The sequence below is a fragment of the Lineus longissimus genome, chromosome 18 (genome assembly GCF_910592395.1).
Source record: "Lineus longissimus chromosome 18, tnLinLong1.2, whole genome shotgun sequence".
NCBI lineage: Eukaryota > Metazoa > Nemertea > Pilidiophora > Heteronemertea > Lineidae > Lineus > Lineus longissimus.
In genome coordinates, this window is record NC_088325.1 from 10,480,565 (window position 1) to 10,503,398 (window position 22,834).

Consider the following 22,834-nt stretch of genomic DNA (forward strand, 5'->3'; position numbering starts at 1 on the left):
AAATTTTTGACCGTTGTGATTCACAGATTTGTGTGTCGTTCGTTGATTGAGTGATCGACTTGAATAAATGTTTTTTCGAGAATTTTAAAGCGGTTCGTGAAGCATGCATGCTTTACCCCATGGCCCATGATCCCCATGTCTTACCCGCGCTTTTCAGTTCTTAAAGTCAAGGACAAGGACAAGGACTAGGCCTAAGGTTACTGGACTCTGGTTAATCGAGTTTTTAATATCGTTGCGCTTGCAACCCAAACCTAACGGAAAGGTGATTGAGCCATTTGAGGTTGTCCGGCATGCAAATTTAGGCGAGTGAGATAGATATTGTGACCTGAGAGCTTTACGGTTCTGATAATCTTTGACATCAATTTCAGTTTTATCATGAACTAATTCATTTGGAATCAGAAATCTAGGATAAAGGATCAATATTGTATTATAAAAATAGATCTATCATTTAGGAGTGTTTTGAGCAAAGTGTTCTAGAACTACGTACAGCATGTTTAAAGCCTACTCCGCATAAAAAAACTGTTGAAGGATTTACCTATTTATAGTTTAGAAAGAAAAGTTATTTCCCAAAATACTTAAGAAATATTCTCAATTGAAAAAATGAATTGGCTCTTGTGAACATTTCTATGAATGGGTGAGAAACGAAGTGTGTAAACTGTTTTTGAATTAATAATAATCTTGTTCTTAGCTGGTGTTGAATTATTCTGTGGGCCTTGTGTTATGTAAGAATAAAAATGGCCTGCTGTGTTGGGTGCATGAACACAAAGATCGTTATGGGGGTGGGACTGTTAAATGGGTTAAACCGAAGGTTTCTGTCTGAACACAGCTTAGTAATGTGTGCCTACTACATGTAAGGTAGAATGGGGTTATTGTAGCCCCTACCTATGATATTGATTGATATCCCCATGCATCAAACAATGCAGGGGCTACAAATAAACCGTAAATAAGTTGTAACACTTTGAGGCCTGCCAGACACAGCGATTGAGTGACAGTCGTGAATCATTGACTTGTCACTCTTGAAAATGGTGAGAGATCTAACATGTCTAAAGCCACTGTGAACAGTGACTAGGTATCAGTCCTGAAAAATCTTTCAATTGCTTCCCAGGACTCTGATTGAGGACGAACTCACAATACTCATGATTTTGTCGAAAATTCTCCATTCTGTATACTGCTCAGTATGGAAGAACACTGCAGCCCGTTGGTTTTCTCATACCCCACATGTAGGTTTAGCTTGATGCCCCACAAGACTGCTTATAAAGTTAGCCCTGCTGTTGGTATTTTGCAATGCATATTTCATTGTATGCTAATAATGTTAAAATCTGGTACGCGCATCACTCATGCAAGGGTGCAGTTAGAAGAGATGTCTTTTATTATGCATTACTTGATTGTTCGACAGTTCCGGTTGATAAACTGTGAGCATTGGATAAAAATATAACGTCATGAATATTCTCCTGACCTAAATAAATTCTAAGTGTTATTACCACCTATTAATTTTGTTAACTTTGTACCTGTCAGAAGAAGCTGTTGACACCCAACAAAAAACTGTTGTTGTATTGTATACCTTCCTTGTCGTGTTCTTTTTTTTGTTATGCCTAAAATTTAGCCTTGTTTTTCTTCTGACGCACCTCTGACTGGTTCTATTCTGACATTGTCATCATGTACGCGGTGTTGAGATTTTGAGGAAAGTCTAAAAGTGAAGGTCTCATCTTGATTTTGATTAGTAAATGCACCTATTCAGTCTGTGATGCATGCCTTGGTTGCAAGAGAGGTAAAAACCAGTCACCATACAGAGTTGGGCTTTTAGGGAAGTTGTCACAAAGCTATAACGATGACACTGTAGGTCGATCCCGGGTCTTGGTGTTGCCAGGGCCAGGAACCTCTCTGTCCTCGGCACTTCAGCGTGATCTGAGGACAGAGCAGTGACCTGACTATCCCAGGACGCTGGCGTTTCAAGTTGATGCCTTCAGAACACCAATTCTCCTCGTTCTACTTCATAATGCTCCGATGACTTGTGATGGCGTCCTCTTCATCATGTCGGGGCTGTCACGGTTGTGAATGTGATTGTGATTGTGCATGAATTCATTTGTCATGCATAGTTTAAGGAAATTACGCGGCCACTCTGCATGCAGATCGATCAACATGATTGCGATTCATGAGAATTATAGATTATTCCTCCAACATTGGCCGTTAATGGACAATGTTCCATCAGGTAATTCACTGTACAAGTTTGCTTTCTCATAACCGTGGCTTGGTCAGTTCATGTGCAAAATTGCTTCATTGCAAGTCGTGCAGGCTAGCTGACCTGGTGTAGAATTGTAGTGGTATAGTGGTAGTATAAAAGGTCCTACATTTGTAAATTGGCCGCACCATAAATCTTGTGAAGTCCCACAGTCAGCTCTTTTGAGTAGTATTTCGGTCACGGTCTCGATATGCCTCGTTTTCACCTGCTTCGCTCACCATATGAACGCAACAGTTGTATAAACCCACTTGCGCTTCCATTCCAGTATCTTCCCTGGTGCATGGTGTCAATGGTATCATTTCCCTCATGAAATGATTACGTCACATGAAATATGCAGAGTCATGACATACTAATGACATGCATCGTATATATGTTACATCATTACATCATTACATCATTACACACCATAAAACCATTCCTCTTGGGTATTATGGCTCATTATTATGTCATTATCAATTCATAATGACTCTGCCATCAACACAGGTGTATTCCACACGCATATTCTCTCTTGGATTTTCGCTGGTTGCTTCTTGAGCCTAGAAATCCCTATCGTTGCCTTCATGTATTTCAGGTTGAGCGTTCTCTATCCATGTCGACAACCTCATTGGAATTTCGCTACTCTGCTCTTTGACCTTTAGGAACTATACGCAATTCCATACATAGATCAGAAAATTCCACTGTACAAAAATAAACTTGTTTAGCTAAGGACAATGAAGAAGAAAGACGTTCGTTTTACAATATCTGCCTATCAACAGTTCAGAAGTTTGACTCCCACCAGTTGTTTCTGTCAGAGGATATTTTACTTCAAATGTTTTTCGCCCAATTTCCTAGGCTATGGTTGGTATTTGCTGTTGGTATGGTAGAAAAAAGACCTTTTTTTGTCAGTTGTTCTTCACTCCCCAACATATGAGTAGGCTCCACCATTGATGAATGCAACTTGCAAGGTGACTACTTTTTGAACCCCGATCCTCATCAGTGCTGTTGTTTCTGTTCTGGTATTTTGTGGATGAAAAACCTGCCCCACATCCCGGCATTTCCCTCCGATTCTATAATGGGTCTTGCCTCCTCGTTCAATTTATTGAACAGTTAGCACCCTTCGATCTAGACAGAGATGATGCTGACGCTAACAGCTTGTTACAAAAGTCGTCCCCTCGAAGCCATCATGCTGAGTGATCTGTCAGATGCAACACGAATCCTCAGCTGGAATGCCGTGATTAGGCAATGCGTGGTTGATTCATGGTTGCCCCAGTGATGTCTAACACTACAGATTTGGCCTTAACTTTTTGGCAGGCTCGGATACAAAATTGAAGGGGTCAATTGCAAGGACCCAATAACCAATATTTTTGGCGAAAATGACTTCATACGACTGCCCCATCGGCTGTAGTGAAATCAAAGCGTATTGCTGTGACGGCAGTCTTGAGGTTGAGGTAATGAAAATGCCCTGTACTGTAGTCTGTAGAAAAAGCAATATGCAAACATACAGCAGTTTCACTGACTGACTGAGAGCAGAAACCCAGTATGACACTACATCAGTACATGTCCTGTACGTGTGCCAAGTTGGTAAATGACATCATAGGCTCTTTCGTCTTAGAGCGACCCCTCCCTACAATTCTATAAAATAAATATAGTGAAAAATGCATCGGCATGGTGCCTAATTCGACATGTGCAGAAATGTGAATTATTGAATTACAAAGTCATAACATCTGGAGATTTATACATTGTTGCAGATGTGTTAGTTGATGCATTGGGAATTATTCCATGAAAAGAACTTTCTCAACTGTCCTACAGTTCTTGTAGCCAAACCTAGGCTTGATTTATGAGGAAGGCGGTCAAAGGTCAGAAACAGAGAAACTGATGTATACAGCCTAGCGGAATTCTTGCATTGATTTTCTGTCATTGTGTTTTGCCATTACCCGTCCCCTATTGATTGAAATATGGATTGGTAACTTGACGGATTCCTATGCATCTGTAACAAAAACGGACTAGTAGTGATTATGGCATCGAGTTGGGTTTGACCACACCCTGCGTAATGTAATGATGACATTTTCCACTATCGGAACGCTTTCAGTAAAGCGTAAATGAACAGAAAAATAAAGGATAAGGAAAGGATTTGTGAGACTTGGAAGTTGTGGCAAAAAGACCTAGAGATTTGTCTTCATAAATGCTGAATTGCCCTATTCCAGCCTGCTTCAATGGGTGTGTTGCAAGAGCACATGCGTGATATCTGTGATCAAGCTTGCTTGTTTTGCGAAGGACCATGATGGATGCTGGAGACCCTGCGACGAGTGCTGCGTCGCTGGGATCACAATCGCATGATCGCTCATATTGTGAGGCGTTTGCGTTAGGGATGTGCAACCGATTTCCTTCACCGTCACATCATTTCAAGAAACTGCACGTCAAGCCCCAAAAAAAAGTATTGCTTGTTCAAAATTCAACAGTTGTCTTTCAACGTGGTGGAACATGTCAAAGGTCAATCCAATGCGTTGATTTCTCGCCAACTCCGCTGCTGATTCAGGTCAGCCTCGGCTAATCCTGTGTCCTTATAAGACCCCTCGTCCTATGTGTCACGATCTGTTCTAAAAATACACCCCCACAATTGTTCCCAACCGCCTTGCTAATCTGAGCGCTGTATGCATTGTCATGTATCGTGAGTGATCTTTGTTTCCTGATTTCGTGGATTTAGTCATCAGTTGAGTTACCAACATGCATAAGAATATTATAAGATCTGTGTCGTGAATGGGCGAAATATCAGTGTTTGTTTGAGTGAAAGGGCAAACGTGTTTTTTATTTCGGTCGTAAGAAAAATTATCAAAGCTGCATCCACCTGAACTCTGGTCAGCGAGGGGCATTTTGTTTGTACAAAACCTCGTTTGAGGAGGTTTTCCAAAATTTGGTACCTCATAGTCATTGGCGAGACGGCATCATAGCACCGTTTGTACCATATTATCTAAAAATACGCGCAGAAATACCTAATCCCCCCGGGTACGTACCCCCACCTTCTGACGCACTACGTAAATGTAGTCCGCGCTACAATCTGAATCCAGCATTCACCTCGTCACACTTGCCTCCGTCACAGACTCCACACATCCTACTATTGATCCGAGAAGCAAGCATGACACTTTGACCTTTTGGAGATATTCGCATAACTTAACCTTTGGAAATGCTGCACGCTGAGACGAAGATGAGTTGAGACGGTTGGTTTGTGAATTGATTTGCAATCCGGCTTATGGCTGGGGATTTCTTTTCCCTGGGTATGCCAAGGGGGGAAGTCTGTGTGTTGGACTCCACTGTTGCAGTTGGGGTTGAGATGATGTTTTTAGGATGGAACTTGGAAGAGAGCAGGTTGTGAATTTTGGAACGTGCCTCTTCTTCGGCTCGGGGGAGTGAAATGTACATGCAATGTAAGCTTTGATGAACTGAAAGAGCAATCTAAAGCCAAAAATTTTAATTGGGAAATCGCTTGGATGGTGCTTTCACATCATACACATTGAAGCGTATACTCTAGAAAACTGAAGTCAGTTTTCTAGTTGACATGTATGCATTTCAGCTGATGGTCTTGGGAGGCGTTCTTTCCCCATTGGTAAAAATAGATCGTCATATTGATCTCCGACTGAGCACTAATTAATCATTTTCTGAGCTGCATGCTGACCAGGGCATGTAACCTGGCAAGCAGTGCCCGCTCAGGCTGCAGGAGTGGGCATCATGGCTTTGATTCTACTGGTGCATTTGCCGATTGATTACTGGCAGAAGTGGCGTTCGGTACAGTGCCAAAGATGCAAAGGAAGACTTTCCTTCTGTGACCTTTCTGGCTCCTGTTTGATTGTTTTGCAACTTGCTTGATGGGATGCCTGCAGAATATATAGCGTCGGTAGACTAGAATGTAGCCTGAACTTGTACTCCAGTGAGAGTTCTTAGTCACGGAATGTCGAAGGTCAAAGCATTTAGTTGTTAAAGGGCAATTGCAAAAACGGGCAGGTGGTGGACTGACTTTCTGACTTGTATTTGTTTTACTGGCGGGAGGCTATCCACCAGATGATGAAAGGTCATGCAATACCACCTGACCTTTCACATGCAGTGTTCTCTTGGCATCTGATGGTAGACAGTGGTTCTGTGGAAGGAAAACGTTATTCAGCCACCTCCGCCTCGAACCACTCTTCATTAATGTTATTGATGAAAACCGCAATTGGATGCGATCAGACGACCTCTTTATTACCCCGAAGACTCAGGTGTAGCACATTTGCGATGCTTATTGACGGATGAAATGGGACCCTACTTATTCGCTGTAATTAGCGCCGAGATAATTAGTGGCGGCTATCGACCTGAAACCAAGTATAGATGAGAGAAAGCGATTGTCGGGAGACTCGGGACATGCAATTGCAATGTGGGATTATTTTTCACTGAAATGTGTCATGTGATAGTCTGCGCAAAACTAGGTGAGGTCCAGACTTGCTTAGTCTCCTTGCCATCACACTTGCAGATGATTTGACGTACGGAATTGTTGCGATAGAACATTTTAGTTACTGTACTGACATTCGTCACTGCACTGACATTCAATAGCAATGTATGGTCAGCACAACAGTCCATAGTAGTGCAAGTGTTTTCTGCTGTTCAAGGAAAACTCCAGCTTGATATATTTGCTGGTCCTGCTACAGAGTCTGTCTCTTGTGTAGAAAGGGCCTGTTGTTTATTTGCCCTAATAAATTAAAAGAACCTTCCAACCTTGACGACAATTCATCTACCGTTGCCAACACCTGGACAATATGATGCATTTTCAACCCAACTTCCAGCTGGAAGTAAAACGTTGCACGTCTCCCAATTTGCAAATCTCACATTTGATTTGACAATTATGCACTGGTGCCAGCTGCCATATATGATATTCAAATTTACCAATTGACATTATCTTAATCTATAAAGTCCCCGGAGTACTTGTCTCAAAAAGACTCGATCACCAGGCGACTGATTGCTTCTCAAATCAATGATTGGAGTTGGACAATTTTTCGCAAATTGTTATCAATACAAGTCAGTTCATGAAATATTGAAATATAATTTCATAGTGAGAGATTCCATTTATATCCTCCCATCCTGTCAATGTCCGATTTATATAAATAATCTATCATGCATCACTTGCTCAAAATACTACAAATTCATCTAATAAAAGATACAATTTTGTGATCATTTGTTTCCATGGTAACTGTTGTATATTTGCGCAGAGCAGGTGGTCGGTTATCGTCCTGGTTGATTGGACACAAATATTTTGGTCCGATACAGCATCTCCTCGCATTGTTGCGGATTTGGTCTCTGGATTTCGACGGGTTGGACACATCTGGAATTCTCATCTTGGAATTGCGCTTTTATTGTTGATCATATGGCTCGGTTTGCTGTTGCATAATGCATGGCATCCATCGATGGGCTACATTTAAATGATTCTTTGTGTCTTGGCCTTATGCCGATTGATGATTGACGCCTCGTTGCTTGGCCCAGAATTACATCGACTGAATTTCAAAAGAGAATGGAATTCAATCAAGAGAAGTTTCTGAGAGTTAGAGGCCGACTGTGGCAATGCACCAAAATCTACCACAGTACCAGTACTAGTCATTCACAACTTATTTGGTACCAAGTATATTCACCCAGACAGTATAAAAGTCTGTCTCGAGAGGTTGAGGAAAACCTCCCCCAAGTGTATCTCACCATACCATTTTGCCCACGGCAATATCATGTTACTTATTTTCTATCAAATGCATGCTCAATCTACATTAGATCATAATCAATCTTTTATTGACAAAAAATCAATTCTCACGGTGATCTGTCGACAATAAATGCAGTAAAAGAGCTATTATTTCGAGCTATTTTAGACACTTTGTGATGATTGTTATAAACCTCTGCAATAGGACCAGTTTGTATTGTTTTGTAAGTTGTTCAGGCTGGATGGAAAGGGAAGCCCGACTGGCGTGAATTACTAAATCAGTACTTTCTTGCTTTTGCCTTGGACAGGAATGCTACATTGGCTTCTTTTAGCAACAAAACAATTCAGCTCAAAATATCCCATCAGACTTCTCATCAATGTCTCCTGCCTGTTGCTAGGTAGAATAGCCAGATCGATAGTCTTCGTCCCCTTCAATTGTGATGTATAGTGTGGCCAAAGTCATGGTGAAAGATTGTATGAAAATGACGGTTATGGCCACAATCATTCTGAAAAGTCTGGACTAAAGCCAGCGGTGAAGTGCACTGGTAGCACTCCTCGCCCGTCACAAAAGATATGGCTCGTCTCTTAACCCAAAAGCTTTTCCCCATGCAATATAGGTCGTATCGATTAGACATCATGGAAGTCTTCTGCGCTGGGCTAAAGCAGTACCCTGGTGATGCATGATCTGCAAGTTATCGGTACGGAATTGTACAGTTATTGATTGATTCTTTGATCAAACCTGAGGTCCATTTGCAACTACAGGTTATCTTGCTTATTGAGTGTGCATGCTGCTCTATGAAATATTGATGGATATTTACCTTCGATTATGCGATGAAAGGTAGCATGATGAAGGAAGAATAGAGCTTTGGCTCCATGTAATATATTATTCAAAACATACCATTCCTTTAACTCTGAACTGGTGGCTGAACAGGTTTACCACACCACACCAAGTGACCAACCAGTGTTCAGTGCTGTATTGGAATTTCGGCCTCTTGGGGAGTATGCATATGGCAATGTATGGGATGAAGAGAGTCTAGGTTGGCGGTTTTGCTAAATGTGTGCATTCAGAATTGGAGGGATTGAACATTCCCCCCTGGCCCCATGACGATCCACCGTCGTTGTGTAGGACTGATATTCACTGCCGATAAGTCAGCATGCCCTGGCCCTTGTACCCCTTGTACCCCAGTTCCCCCGCTGGCCAAAACCCTTGGGATTTCTCGGCAAAACTGTCACAGACTGCAGGTGGGATACCCGGCCCACAGTCATACTATCATAGCATGCATAGTGAGTGTTTGAGTGACACTCGCACATTTCTTATTGTAAAAGTGTAACAACACGATCGAGGCCCGCTAAGAGCTTTGTCAACATTCATACCCCGCAAGACATGCAAGAGTTACTTGTGATATAACTATTAATTGCTCGAACTGATTACTGAAGCCCTACGGAAGTGATACTGTATAATGTGTGTATGGGGAGGGGAAGGGGGGCATGGTGTGTATTGCATGGAAAATTGAAGTTCCGAGCTGTACTCAGTCAGTCAGAGGATCTACCTTCAACGTGGATTTGGGTGATGAATTATTGACCCAGATCCCAATTTTGTCATTGGATTGGAATCCACTTCCGTGACACTGACAAGGAGGACAGAGGCTTAAGTGGATTTTAGATTTGAAAATCATGAAAGTAGGCCAAAGACTTAAATTAAATTTTATGTAATCTCAAATTTCTGATCAATAGAGTGAAAGTGAGTTGCCTATTTCACCATGCCCAATATCTATCTGTCACTCCTGCTGAAAATAAGATATTGAAAATCATATCTCAAACTGGCACACCTATTGACCCAAATGCATGAAATATTAAGCAAACATTTGTAAGCTCTACATTAGGTGCATACCAACTACAATCAGCCCTGCCCCATAGTCCATATATCTTTGCCAACACCAGTTTTACAAACTTGAAAAATCGAACAATAGCTTTACCTCAGGCCTGCTTTATAATCTTTATTCATTCATAAAGTACACTATCATACACTAGACCCAGGTAGGCCTACATATATCTGAATTCTGATTGTCTTGGCCGGTAAATCTCTGTGTAAACACCTTTGGACAATGGTTCGTGGGGAAACATGTTTCAAAATTCAGGACATGCTAAACTGGTAAACTGCCGGAGTGCGACCTGCTGGTAAACCTAAGTAACATTGAGTATAACTGATTGAATAATTCACTCAATTGATTCATAGAATTTGTGTTCTTGTTCGTTGTACCCCTGCAGTAAGGGCTATTTATAAAAAAAGTATTCTCGCTGTTGTTCTTGTACAAATTGTTTAAGGATAAAGGATTATAAAGGTGAATAGAAATGGTAATAATATGTTTAAAAAAATAGTGAATCCTGATAGCCCTCTGACTTCAAGGGATCCAAAATTGCTTCTAGTTCTTCACATGTCTACATAAAATGAAATACTGCTCATCCATGAGCAGCTATGTAGACTCTGGGCTCTCCACCACTGGAAAGTTTTATTGATCTCAACGTAATATACTATTATGCAAGAATTAATAGACCATTGGGAGGTTCGCTGTGATGCAACTGATTTTCAGTTCTGAACGTATGTAGTTGAGTTAAACGATTGACGTCAGAACTCCAAAGCCAGGTGCTTTGAGCTGCTTGATCAGCAGGATTTCATTTTGCATTAGAATAGAAGGAATTGATACTGAACTGGAGGTGTTTGTTCTCGAGGGAGACCCTTAACCGTAGGACAGAACCGAGGCTGCCAAAGGTTTTGTGCTTCATTGTAATGAGGGTGTTTCAGAATAGAGAACAATCGCTGTACCAATACCATTGCCGCTGTTGCACTTTTAGAAATAATTTCGGCACAGAGAGAACCATTGGTCAAGTTTTCCCAAAAAAATTCATGCAGTCTTCAACATCAACTCTCAAAAGTTTTAAAATTCTTTACGATAGGCTGATCATATGTCTTATATTTTCTCGTTCTAGCCCCGGGCTGATAGTTACCGGTTCGCGGTGACTGATGGCGACGATGAGAATGCCTCCGGTAAGAAGAAGAAGGGGAAGAAGCAGAAGAAGAAGCAGGAGTTGGATGAACTCAAGCAGGAACTCGAGATGGTGCGTATACCCGGCAGGATCTTGTCGGATTTGATTCGTCACTTCCTAATGCTACAGTCAATGTGTGTCTTCTGTGCCCCTCCTCATGCCAGGGTGGCATGAGGAGGTTGGATACAACAAGAACACGTTGAGCAGGATTGTCTATCATATCGCCATCCATCAAGTTCAAACAGGATCAGCAAATTGCCACTCCTGTAAAATTGTTTGACCTAATAAAAGCTGTGAATCTCCTTGTCACAACCATTCTGTATTGCTGCAACAAAATTTTCCCGAGTGACCAATTTATCTTCGAGTTTTGTCATTTCGCGTCGTCATCACGTCGTTAGCTTTAGGAGGGCGTTGTGTAAAACACGCATTGATGCTTGATTGATTTCATTGTGATCTTGGTGATCAAGATGGGACCTGAAAGTCAAGGCTGTAAGACGTGAAAAGTGCTATGCCCTGTGCATGCAGCCATTTTGAACCTCTGGTGAAAATGGTGACTACTTTGAGATGAGGCTGAACGCCATTGGCATCTGGAGATAGTCAGCAATATTGAAAGTGCGAGATTTTGCCTGATTCTCTCGTAAAATGAGTATTCAGGAGGTGAACAGGGGCAGTTGCAATAGCAGGCCAGTGATACTCGTTCACTCGTTGGCCAGAGTTCAACAAGGCCAGAAAACCAGAAATATCTCGGCTGCTGTGGGTGTGATGACTTCAGATATTCTGTGCTGAATATCAAGCCCAGGCCGATATCCACTAGCCTCAATTAATGAGAAAATAAGTGGCTTACATTGTTGTAAAGCCTATCTATAATGAGTTGATAACCGATTGATTAATGGGATGTCCTAATTTTAATTGTCTGACCAGCTTGTATTATTGCTGGCTTGCTGTTTGTTTGTATAAGTGTACAGTTTGTTCTACTTCATAATTTAAAAAGGCCTTCATGATCAGTTTTTCACACTGTTGTTCACAGTAGAGCTGTTGAGTTGTACGTTTTGCATATATTCGTTGCCCAATTTACCATAGTTCTGTATCAAAACCGAAATCTGAGCGGCTGACCAAGCAGTTGTAGCAGTAGCATTAGCCAAAGTAGAGAAGTAAAATGTGAAAATTAACCACAAAATCGCCTTAAAGCCAGGGGAACCATAACGTAAACCTAAAATGCATTGAAATTGCTGGTCGAGTGGTGAACTTGATTGCAAAGTTCAAAAGGGTCTGAGTTCTTTGAGCTCAGCCTCTATGATACTTTATTGTTCTGTTGTCTTTCAGGATGACCACAAAATTCCCATCGAAGAATTATACGATGTCTTAGGCACCGATCCCAATCTTGTAAGTATTGTCATTGATGTCCAATGAAAGGTAAGGGTTAGGTAAAATGAAAGCAGATGTCATCCGTTGGAGGCAGTTGACAAGTGACTGCATTGAGCCTTTGAAAAGTCTCAGATTCATGTTGCACCTAAAATGGGTTGTAAGTGCTGTCATATAATCATTCAGTGCAAAAGCTCTAAAGAGTGTTTGCAGAGACTTTGAGAGGCTGAGTAAGGATGATTGATGGAGATGCCTCGAGGCACTCAATAGATTACTTCTTTCCAGACAGTCTTGAGTCAATAATCTTCCCATCTTTCAGGGTTTAACACCAGATAAGGCAAAAGAAGTCTTTGCACGCGATGGTCCAAATTGTTTGACACCTCCAAAGACGACACCAGAGTGGGTGAAATTCTGCAAACAGCTATTCGGCGGCTTTAGTTTACTTCTGTGGATAGGAGCAATTCTCTGTTTCATTGCATATTCTATACAAGCCTCAACTTATGATGAACCACCTGGCGATAATGTAAGTATAAGTAGGGAGAAATTATTTCATTTGAAGTGGTTTGAGATCTGTAAACTACATGTATTTGGAAAAGTATGTAATTTCATTTATACAAGAAATACTTTGAAATCTGTCGTCCTATTGGAGGCAACAGGCGTGTTTTAAAATAGATGAAATTATTAGTGATATCACTATTGGAAAAATGTTGACAAGAAAATAATACTATCGTAACTTTTTAAAACAAGCTACAAATATGAAGCGTTCTTTGGTTAGAAGATTATCAGATCATGCCGATTGGCTGTGATAGATGGATATTGTTAAAGTCTATTTATATTGAATTGTTCGAACTGTATTGTGTAATATAATGATCCATGATCTTATTTCCTGTTTCTTGAATGTAACTTAATAATTTTTCTCCAGCCAGGGTGGGCGTACTTTCTGATGAAAAGCATAGACACAGATGCGAGATCTGCTTGAATGCCATATCACACAATTCCACCTGAAATTCATATTTGTTCTTCTACAAAGCACTGCTGACTTTGTTGAACAACACCAACATACATGCAAATAACTTATAACACATTCGACATCGTAGTTGACTGTTCTTCCAATGGGCCAGTGTTTGAGTCCGGATGAGAACCCAGAATTAGTTTCTTCGGATTAACCGGCAGGAATTCACAGAACTAAAATTTCCGGTCCTCTTCATAACAAAACCGAGAGAGCAGAAGTAAAGATATATAGTCTGTTTGTTGCGATTAAAAGCTGCGGTCCCTTGTACCTGAGTGTCTGTGCCAGGAAAAGTAAAACATCCCACACATGGGGTAAAAATTGATCCAATGGTGGACTTAAAAGATTCCGTCAAAACCTCAAATAGGGGATAGAAGCCGTCGACGATTGATTGACAGATATGATGGGGTTATAATCATATTTTATCGTAAAGATTTTGCAATCTTTCGAAATAATTTGCTTCCTTCTTTCTCTTACTTCAGACCACATTGTGCCACGATGAAATTTCAACAAGATTTACCTTCAGTTTACTTTTCAGATGGTTTTCACATGACTATTTGTATAAATTCGAAATTGGACAACAAGTTTAAGAACTAAGTCACTTGCAACATTCTGGCATCATCGTCGGGGGAAAAGTCCTGACAGTGTATAGCTTTTCCCAAGGAATGGGACAACTTTTTCTGTATTCTTTCTTGAAAAAGTCGCAGCGAATTTTGGCACTTTTAAGAATTTCAAATCTTCATTCAAATTCCTGCCCTTTCAGCTGTATCTGGGCATAGTCCTGTTTTCCGTTGTCGCGGTAACAGGCTGTTTCTCATACTACCAAGAGGCCAAGAGTTCCCGTATTATGGATAGTTTCCGGAATATGGTCCCGCAGGTAACCGGACTCGTATTGTTACAGCGGTTTTTTGGTATCGTGGAAGTCTTGATGGCTGATGTCTTGATGATATCGTGATATTCTTTGGGAGTCTGCATCAGTTTTGCCTGCCCAATCGTGCTTGAAGTAGTAGTATTACCGTTACCGTGGTTTTAGGCGTTTGGGGGCTGTCAGAAACATGTCAAAAAGTCGCCAAAAATTACCTTTGAGGAATAGGCACGGGTGGTAACGCATACAAACAAATTGAACCTGCCTGATTGTCAGTCAGTCGAAGTCGTTTAAATCTGTTTGCTCTATAGAAGTGCAAAAGCACTCCATGTAGTTGGGCTGGCATAGACACTAGAGATACAACAGACCGGTCCGCTGCTTACAGTCCCATCCGACTGTTGTAAAGAGTGACTCTGTGGCCCGATTGTTTTGGGGAAGATAATGCGGAACCTGCCACTTGTCAGGCAGACGTGTCTTGACATGTTTCTTGCGGCCTCCGAAACCCAATATTACTAACACTAACCAGGCTTCTTTTACAGGAATTGAATAAGGGTAAACTTGACCTTTTGCGGCATGCTGCTGACACGTCGACTTGATTTGGCGTCCTCTGTCGATCTTGTCTTCTTTCAGTTAGGTATTGTGATAGCCGTCGTCGTGACTCAAATGTTTCTGTTAAACCAATCAACGATGAGGTGTCCCTCCAAGTTCTATAACAAATTGTGTCCCTGGTGAAGTGTCGTTTACTTTTGAGACAGATGTGTTGAGGTTCACATAGTGATGAAGTCTTAAAAGGTTTTCGTGTAACCGAATTTTCAAATAACATTGGTTGAGAGCTGAACTTGACTCTGTTGATCATCCTCTGTATGACATTATGGAATGTACTCAGCGGGCATCAAACCCATACCCTCAGAGGTGACAAGTGCTGATGTTAATTTCGGACATCGTAACACTGCGCCACATTGACAAGCCAGATTCTGTAGACGAGCGGTTGAAGTATCGATAAAATCTGACATCCAAGAAGGCTTCACTAATAACTGTCTTCAGTTGCTGTTTCTCTTCTAAATCAAAATCTTTTTCAGGTACCGACTCCTGCTGTAATCTTTATTACAGTATTAGTATCTAGCAATATTTCTCTGCCCCTGCGCATGTTCTTGGACAGGTCATAGTTGTCTGGACGGCAGTTATGACTGGTTAGTTCGATAGATCCAAAATCATGAAATCTTGATGAGGGTTGACCAATTGGGCACCGGCATTTTGGTTAGAAATTGAAATCCTAAGCAATTAGAACTCCTTCAAAGTAGGGTGAATACCCATTTAAAACATGGGTTTTGGGTGGCTGTTCTCTGAATACAAAGAACAGACCCCCACCCTTGGACATTCTCTTCAATGTGAAGGATTTCTAATTGCTTTAGTATAACAAGTTCTAGCCAAAACTGCAGTGCCCGCGGTCAACCCTTGATTCCGCTCACACCAAGTTTGGATTTCGATAAGAATTCTAGTAACCCTTCGCCACATTTTCAGCTGTATCTCGGAATTGTCCTGGCAGTTGTCGTAATGGTGACAGGCTGCTTTGCCTACTACCAAGAATCAAAAAGCTCCAAGATTATGGAATCGTTTGCCAAAATGGTTCCTCAGGTACACTTTGCATAATCGTGTGCCGCGGTTATGTTTTATGATCTGTAGGATCTATGAAAGACCTGCTTTAAGATGCTTCTCAATGCTTTTGCAGTTATATCTAGGAGCTGTGTTAACGGGCGTTGTGTTGGTAACAGGAATCTTTGCTTATTATCAAGAAGCAAAAAGCTCAAAGATTATGGAATCATTTGCGAAAATGGTTCCACAGGTATTAAAATTTGCTTACGTGTACTTCAATATAATATAATTGCACTAACGGTAGAGGTCTCACTTGATGTGGGTAAAGGTACTAATGAGTAATATAATATTTAGCAAACCAAATGTGCATCTTTGAGATTTGTTGAAGAGGATTTGGAAAGTTTGGTGGTCGCCCGATAAATGACTTGAATATTTCAAGATCTTTCAAAAGAAGCTTGATAAGAAGTCTGGTAAATTGGATCGTTTTGTTCTTCCCTGAGGGGTAGCCCCGGCCAAATTTCAGTCGGGCAGTCCTCTTTCCAAAATCCTTTCAAAAGTCTCAAATTCTACCAATGCACATAGGGGTGGGTAGCCACTGGATCACGAGTTCTCTGACGTATTCGTGACTGACTTGCCCCTTGAGCGAGTCCTCTGCACTGTACCTGCCCCATCTGTCTCCTGGTCTGTGTTACTTGCTGTTGGATTTTTGCATGCCAGGTGCATTATAAATGGTTTCCGAAGGTTCGGCCAGATTATATATGCAGATTTGGACGCGGTGGTGTTGGCTTTTGACAGACCTGTGCATGATGATCTCTGTCTGTGATACACCCCTTCTGTCTTGTCCAAACTGGTAAAAGTGACTAGCCCAGCTTCAAACCACAGATCAAACTGCTTTCCTGAAAAATCTTGCTTGCAGAGTAGGAAATTAGATTCGAAATTGGGGTTAGTCACTTTTGATACAGTACGAAACTCGTCTCAAAATCTGTCTTCCTTGGTGAGGACGTCCGAACTAACTGCATGTTCTCCCAGGACAAAAATAACACAACTCAATTTCAATGTGAAATTTAGGAAGCAGGTAACACCGAACACAATAGCAATAAAAACACACAACAATAACAATTAACATCTTAAAATGTCAAAGCACTGCTTTATTATTCTAACTACAGCATTCTGTTTCAGGAAGTTATTACAGATTTGTAGAAACGCTTTCTGGTTAATCCTCTTGCATTTATCATGTTTCTGGGTTGTGCCATAGCTCCTTCTGCGAGATCATATCAATATTGTCGGTAGCAAAGTTACAGTGGCACAAAGTTTAAAAAGTTGCATGGTCGGTTTTTAAAAGGGAGGTGTCTCGGCCGGATTCTGGCATACAAAATGCAAGAGGGTTAAGTGCATATCTCACTTGAACTTAATACTAACGGCAATGCCATAATGTTTATTTCAGACGTAGGCTTTAGAGTACGTGTAGATTACTTTCGTTATAACAACCGCAGGTGCCGACTCGGGGCTTTCAAAGGAAACCTTAGTTAAAGCTTACAACCCACTGACCGCGAACCACGCCACCTTTTACTTTCAGATGTATTTAGGTATAGTTTTAACTTGTGTTGTCGTCGTGACGGGCGTATTCTCATATTACCAAGAAGCGAAAAGCTCCAGAATTATGGAGTCTTTTGCAAAAATGGTGCCCCAGGTAAGGCGGTTCTGTGGCGATGCAGTGATGTTTTCGGCTGACGCTGCATGTCAGGGCTAGCTTGTGTGTATCGCTTCTGCTTAGAGCTCGTGCTGCACTCCATCAATGCATCCTTGTTGGGAGTCCCTTGATTGTTTTATAGAAGAATGGCTTCTCCTGGTAGAGGTTTTCAGCTGGGAAAGAAAGGTCTAGGCACAAGGAGAAACGGACGCTCGGATTTTCAGCATGAGTGTGGAAGGCAAAGGCACATCAAGGTGGTTGATGCGCTGATGTGGAACTGCAGGATTCAGACTTTTGAATATGGATTGCGAAGACCGGGATTCCTGAAACTGCTCTTATGGCCGGACTTATGAATGTGACTGACATGCCAATACCAGGCTAAGATACTTGAAGAAGGCTGACGCTTCGATCTGGAAGTCCCGTGATGAAGAGCTGAGAACTGACAACAAAGCTGGACGTCAGATGACCTCGCCTACTTACTACTTCCAAATGATGAAGCAACTTCAGCTTGAAGAGACGCTAAATCCATCTGTCAGAGAAGCGACATTCAGAATTAAGTTGACAAAACACATGATACTTTGTAAGGAACACAACCAAAATGGACCCGTACCCTAGTTGAATCATTGCCAGAATGAATAGCTCATTGACCACTGCAGCAGCCCAAAAGATGACTAGGCCTACTTTGTTCTGTTGGCAATGCAGCAAAGTCAATTGGAGGAGTTGAAACAGAGTGTTTGAAATAGACATGCTAGAAATATTAAAATTGATAAAACATAAAACACTTCGGAAGTACCACAACCAAAATGCGTCATACTCTATCAAAAAGATAAATTACTGCCAAAAGGAATAAATTTCCGATCTTCTCTTTATATTTCCAGATGTATTTAGGTATTGTGCTCACCTTTGTCGTAGTGGTGACTGGCATATTCTCCTATTATCAAGAGGCGAAAAGTTCAAAGATTATGGAGTCTTTCGCAAAAATGGTTCCGCAGGTAAAACCGCAAAGCTGCGGAGCCGAAATTGTTCTCAGTTCGTTTAAGTGTCATTTTGAATTCAAAATTTTGCTTGACTCTTTGCTGCCGTTGTAAATCCGGACCCAGTTTTGTGTCTAGAACACACCACCTGTGGATGAGGCAAGAACTCCTCCGAGGGTAGCCCACCTCTCCGAGTCAAAGCTAACCATATCTCCAAGTGAATTTAGCTTCAAATCGGAGGCTACCGCTATTGTTCAGGGAAAGCCTTGAAGCTGAGGCTAGATTTGCTCGGAGAGATGGTTAGCCGAAACTCTGAGAGGTGGACTTTCCTCAGAGAGATGGTTGCTCTTTCCCCAGGGTGACACCGTAGAAAATAATGTAGACAGTTCACAGTGTAATTGTTGTTTCACTGGATTTCTTGGTTTATGGTCAACAAACTGTCATACTCTAGGGTGGGGGGGGGGGGGAATTCCTGGGTGACAGTGGCCCCCTGTGTGGTTGCAAAAATAGGGGACAATAAAGACGTTTTTGGACTTTTAACATTTGTTGAACTTGGCTTTGAAATTGCCACGAAGTTCACTGTCTTTCCACATCTAAACCGATGTTAAATTGTAATGAATAATTAGTTCATTTTGTGAATTTAAAATCGACAGAGAAGGGCTATTTTCTGGTATTTTGTGCGGCATCAAAGAGTAGTTGATATCAAAATTTGTAAAATTCTTTCATTACCATTTCGACGTTGTTCTGAATTCCGTTGTTTCAAATATAAAATTTCATAGGCATATAGATATATTTTGAATGATCCAGTTCAAATTCAATTTAATTCCTTTGCGCAATTATAAGTGCGTTTCACCTCTCTAAATTATCGACTATGCTTGTTTTAAACACGGTCCATTTTAGATTAAATTTGAATTTAACGTATTTCATAAGTTGCTTTTCCTTCAGAATATTGTCGCCTACTAAACCATGGCTGTTTAGTTTCGTTGTTCAACTTGGCTTGCTATTTTCAGCTTAGAAATAGGTTGCAAAAGGTGTCACCCCTTGTGAGAAAACACTGCATGTTGTATTTGCTTAATATATAGGTATAACGAAATCACCTGAAACCTAAATTGAGCAGTTTTTAGCCAGTCGCTATTTCATAATGCAATTTGATATGATTAAGTCATACATATACAAACTTGTCACACTGTGCAGTGTGTGTAATAGCCAGGCTGCGTATTGCGTACAGTTTGGGCCTGGAGTAGCCATTATGAGGTATATCATGAAAAGTACATCTCATCTGGAGGTGATTGCCTATTTGATGGGTGTAGTTTCACTGCAATTGGAACAGTAGGTGTATTTATTGCAATAATTGGAAAAATAAATGAAAGTATGCACATTTATGTCTGCCGATTGTGCCACATATCAAAATGGTTGTCAATTTGATTATTGAGTATGTACGTAATATATGCTTTGTCAATGGATGAATAAAGGTCTGACTTATCGTTTTGGAAGGAAAACAGGCGATCAATGCTCTTTATGATTGAGAATAATCAGTTTGAGATTTGCATTGATGCATATTTTTAGGGGTGACAAAATCGGACAATGTGCCTTGCCCATAGCATGGTACACTTGAGCGCTAAACCAGAAAAATGAAGGATGACCTGAGGTTTTTAATGCTGGTGAAATGGAGTGAAAGGCGTCTTCACTGATGTCCAAATAACTAAAAAGATCGTTTTTTGAACAGCTCTCTACATATGTAGTGTTTATGACAGATGTTGAGCCTATGCCAGTCGGACTCTCGAGCACTGAAAATTCAAAACTTAAAAGTAATGTGATAAAATCAAAAGATAAACACCTTAGTTTTATATGGTGGTCGAATACGAGGTTATAAAACTGCAACTGAATTGGATGTTAACATTGGCAATGTTTCCAAGTGGGGAGATTTTTTTCGACCAGGATCTCGATCTTCACATCACAAGTTGAGGTGAAAATCTACCTTCAAGCAGTGAGATTCACATTCTACGTCTGGAGCTTCCCTGAGGACTGTGCCTTGGTGCCTTGGTGCCTGACCTGAACTTTCCTGGACAGGAGCTATTTCCCCGCCTTTTTATCCGGTTATTTTTTTCCAATGCATGAATGTATATATAGCGTAAACTTCTCCATTTTTTGCGAGCTGCTTATTTTCCTCATGCAAGGGAAGAGAATGATTTCATGGATGTTTCAGTCAGAAAGTCTGTCCGATGTTAAAAGCTGAAGAAATGTGTTTCATTGAAAGCAAGAAGACCATTTTGTTCGGTGAAAAAAGTTACAAAAATGGTTCCCCTAAATCTAAAAGTTGTTCCAATGTTATCAAAGCCAAACGGTGTTGCTTTCTTTGACAGTTACCCAAAAATCACTTGGTGCTGTCAAAAAACTTGCAAAAATGTTTTCCTATTAAGTTAGAGAGAGAAAAAAAGTATAAAGACAGATATTGGAGAAGTTTACAATAATTCAATGTTTTCTCCATCGCTTAGCTTATACATGTGACTAATCATTGTGTTTTAGTGTGTTAGAAGTTCGGGCATGATGGGCTACTAAATACAGGGAAAATCAGGGCGACGGTGACAAAATTGGACATTACTAATCGAGCGCCCTCTTTTAATGTTCATTTCAGTTATATTTGGCGGTGGTATTGACGGCTGTCGTGGTGGTTACGGGTTGCTTTGCCTACTATCAGGAGGCAAGCAGCTCGAAAATTATGAGCGCTTTTGCTAAAATGGTGCCTCAGGTTAGTGGCGGAGTTTAAACGGGGATGGGATGTAGTGAAAGAGACAACTGCAAATGGGAAAATTGCATTTTGATTGACCAAGTGTCCTTAAAAGATGCATATTCACTGGCTGCACTCGATCTCATTCCTAGCAGTGTTTTTGGGTTTACAGTTTGAACAGACCTGTCCATTGAATATTTTAGTTAATTCCGCCTCACCTCTGTGACCTATTAATATTTGTCTTTTTGGTTATTTTCTACCAACTACACACTTATGTCTGTCTTTTCTCTCCTTGAGCTCTCTCAAAATTCATTTGACCAAACTCTTCCCATCAAGCCATGACCCGCCATGACCTAGTATATTGTTGTAATTCACAAATCCATCCGCAAACCCATAAATTCATTAAGTTTGTCCAAATTTGCTGAATAGTACTGAAAGTCACCAGAATCTTCCCTCAATTGCCGGTATCCTGTTGACATTGAATTTGCGGTGTAATGATTTGAGACTTGCGGCTGATGACCAGTGAGGAATATCACTTAGACATGCAAATGAACACTGCCAAAAATATACAGGGTGTACCAAATTCATTTACTGATTGGAAGCCCTGAGCCCAAATGTTGAAATATAAGGTGTACCAAAATTCATGCAATAAAACTTTAAAGCCCTGTATTATGACTCTTCTTGAATTTTAACAATTGCATTGACAAGAAGTCTCTTTTGTCCTGAATAATCCTGGTTTGCCATTTTCCTTTCTCTCTGATTTTTTGCCATAAATTTCTCCATTTCTTCATTCCCCAGTCGCTCCTTCCTGCACTTTCCTTCATCATATTTGAGCACCAACCTCAAATCTCATTTTTGACAATTTCGTAAACCACGCAAGTAGCAACAGATTGTTGTGTGTGTGTAAATTTTTATGTTCATAGAGCTAATCACAGTATTGATTTCAGCCGTTTACTTCAAATGTCTATAGAATGCGGAAAGGATTATTCTAAAACCAACTTAAAATGCCTTTAACAGAATAAAATTGGAATACAGTTGGCTATCCAAATTTTGGGAACGAGTATTAACATTATCTCCTTGTCCAATTTCTCCGGGCCTTATGTAGTTTATGGCCTGTTTGCCGCCCTCAGGAATAACCGTCGATAGGTTTTTCATTGGCGACTTCCCTGACGTTTGATGGTCATGCGAATGGGCATGAAGGCAAGGAAATGACTCTCTCTTCCTACATGTGATGAATGCTATAGACTTTTGAAAGTATACGGCAGGATTTATATAACTTGTTTTATTCACAAATCATCCATACATCCAATGTATTGCTGCTACATCTTTTTTTATCAGAACTTGCAGTTCGGTGGTTCTTGGAAATTGTGCAGAAAACAGCTGGGAGTAAGGTTTATCCAGCTGTTGGTATTTTTGTAAAGCAACAAATTCAGTCGGAAGGTGTCCAATGTTCAGTTATGTATAAGGCACGGACAGGGACTTTTTGTGGTGTCAAACGCATGGGGGGGGGGGTCAAGATGGTCAGAAGGGTACGGGACGGAGGGACGTACGATAATTAGATAAATTCACAATGAGATATTTTTACCTGGAAACCTTGGGTTATCCTAAATTACCCTGGTAGGGACTCGCTCGTCGAACAGAGTTTG

At 40.9% G+C, this 22,834-nt stretch overlaps 1 protein-coding gene across 3 annotated transcripts in view; it reads left to right on the forward strand.

Annotated features, from left to right (window-relative positions):
• The window catches only part of LOC135502512 (sodium/potassium-transporting ATPase subunit alpha-like), a 41,370-nt gene that overhangs the window by 439 nt on the left and 18,097 nt on the right, over window positions 1–22,834 (forward strand). The window contains exons 2-5 of one of the 3 annotated variants that reach the window (XM_064795422.1): window positions 10,911–11,039; window positions 12,291–12,350; window positions 12,649–12,852; window positions 15,725–15,838. In XM_064795422.1, the coding sequence (XP_064651492.1) occupies window positions 10,911–11,039; window positions 12,291–12,350; window positions 12,649–12,852; window positions 15,725–15,838 (507 nt within the window). Of the gene's footprint in view, window positions 1–10,910; window positions 11,040–12,290; window positions 12,351–12,648; window positions 12,853–15,724; window positions 15,839–15,932; window positions 16,047–17,372; window positions 17,487–22,834 lie in introns of all 3 variants that reach the window. The other 2 variants (XM_064795424.1, XM_064795423.1) reach the window with 2 other exon arrangements.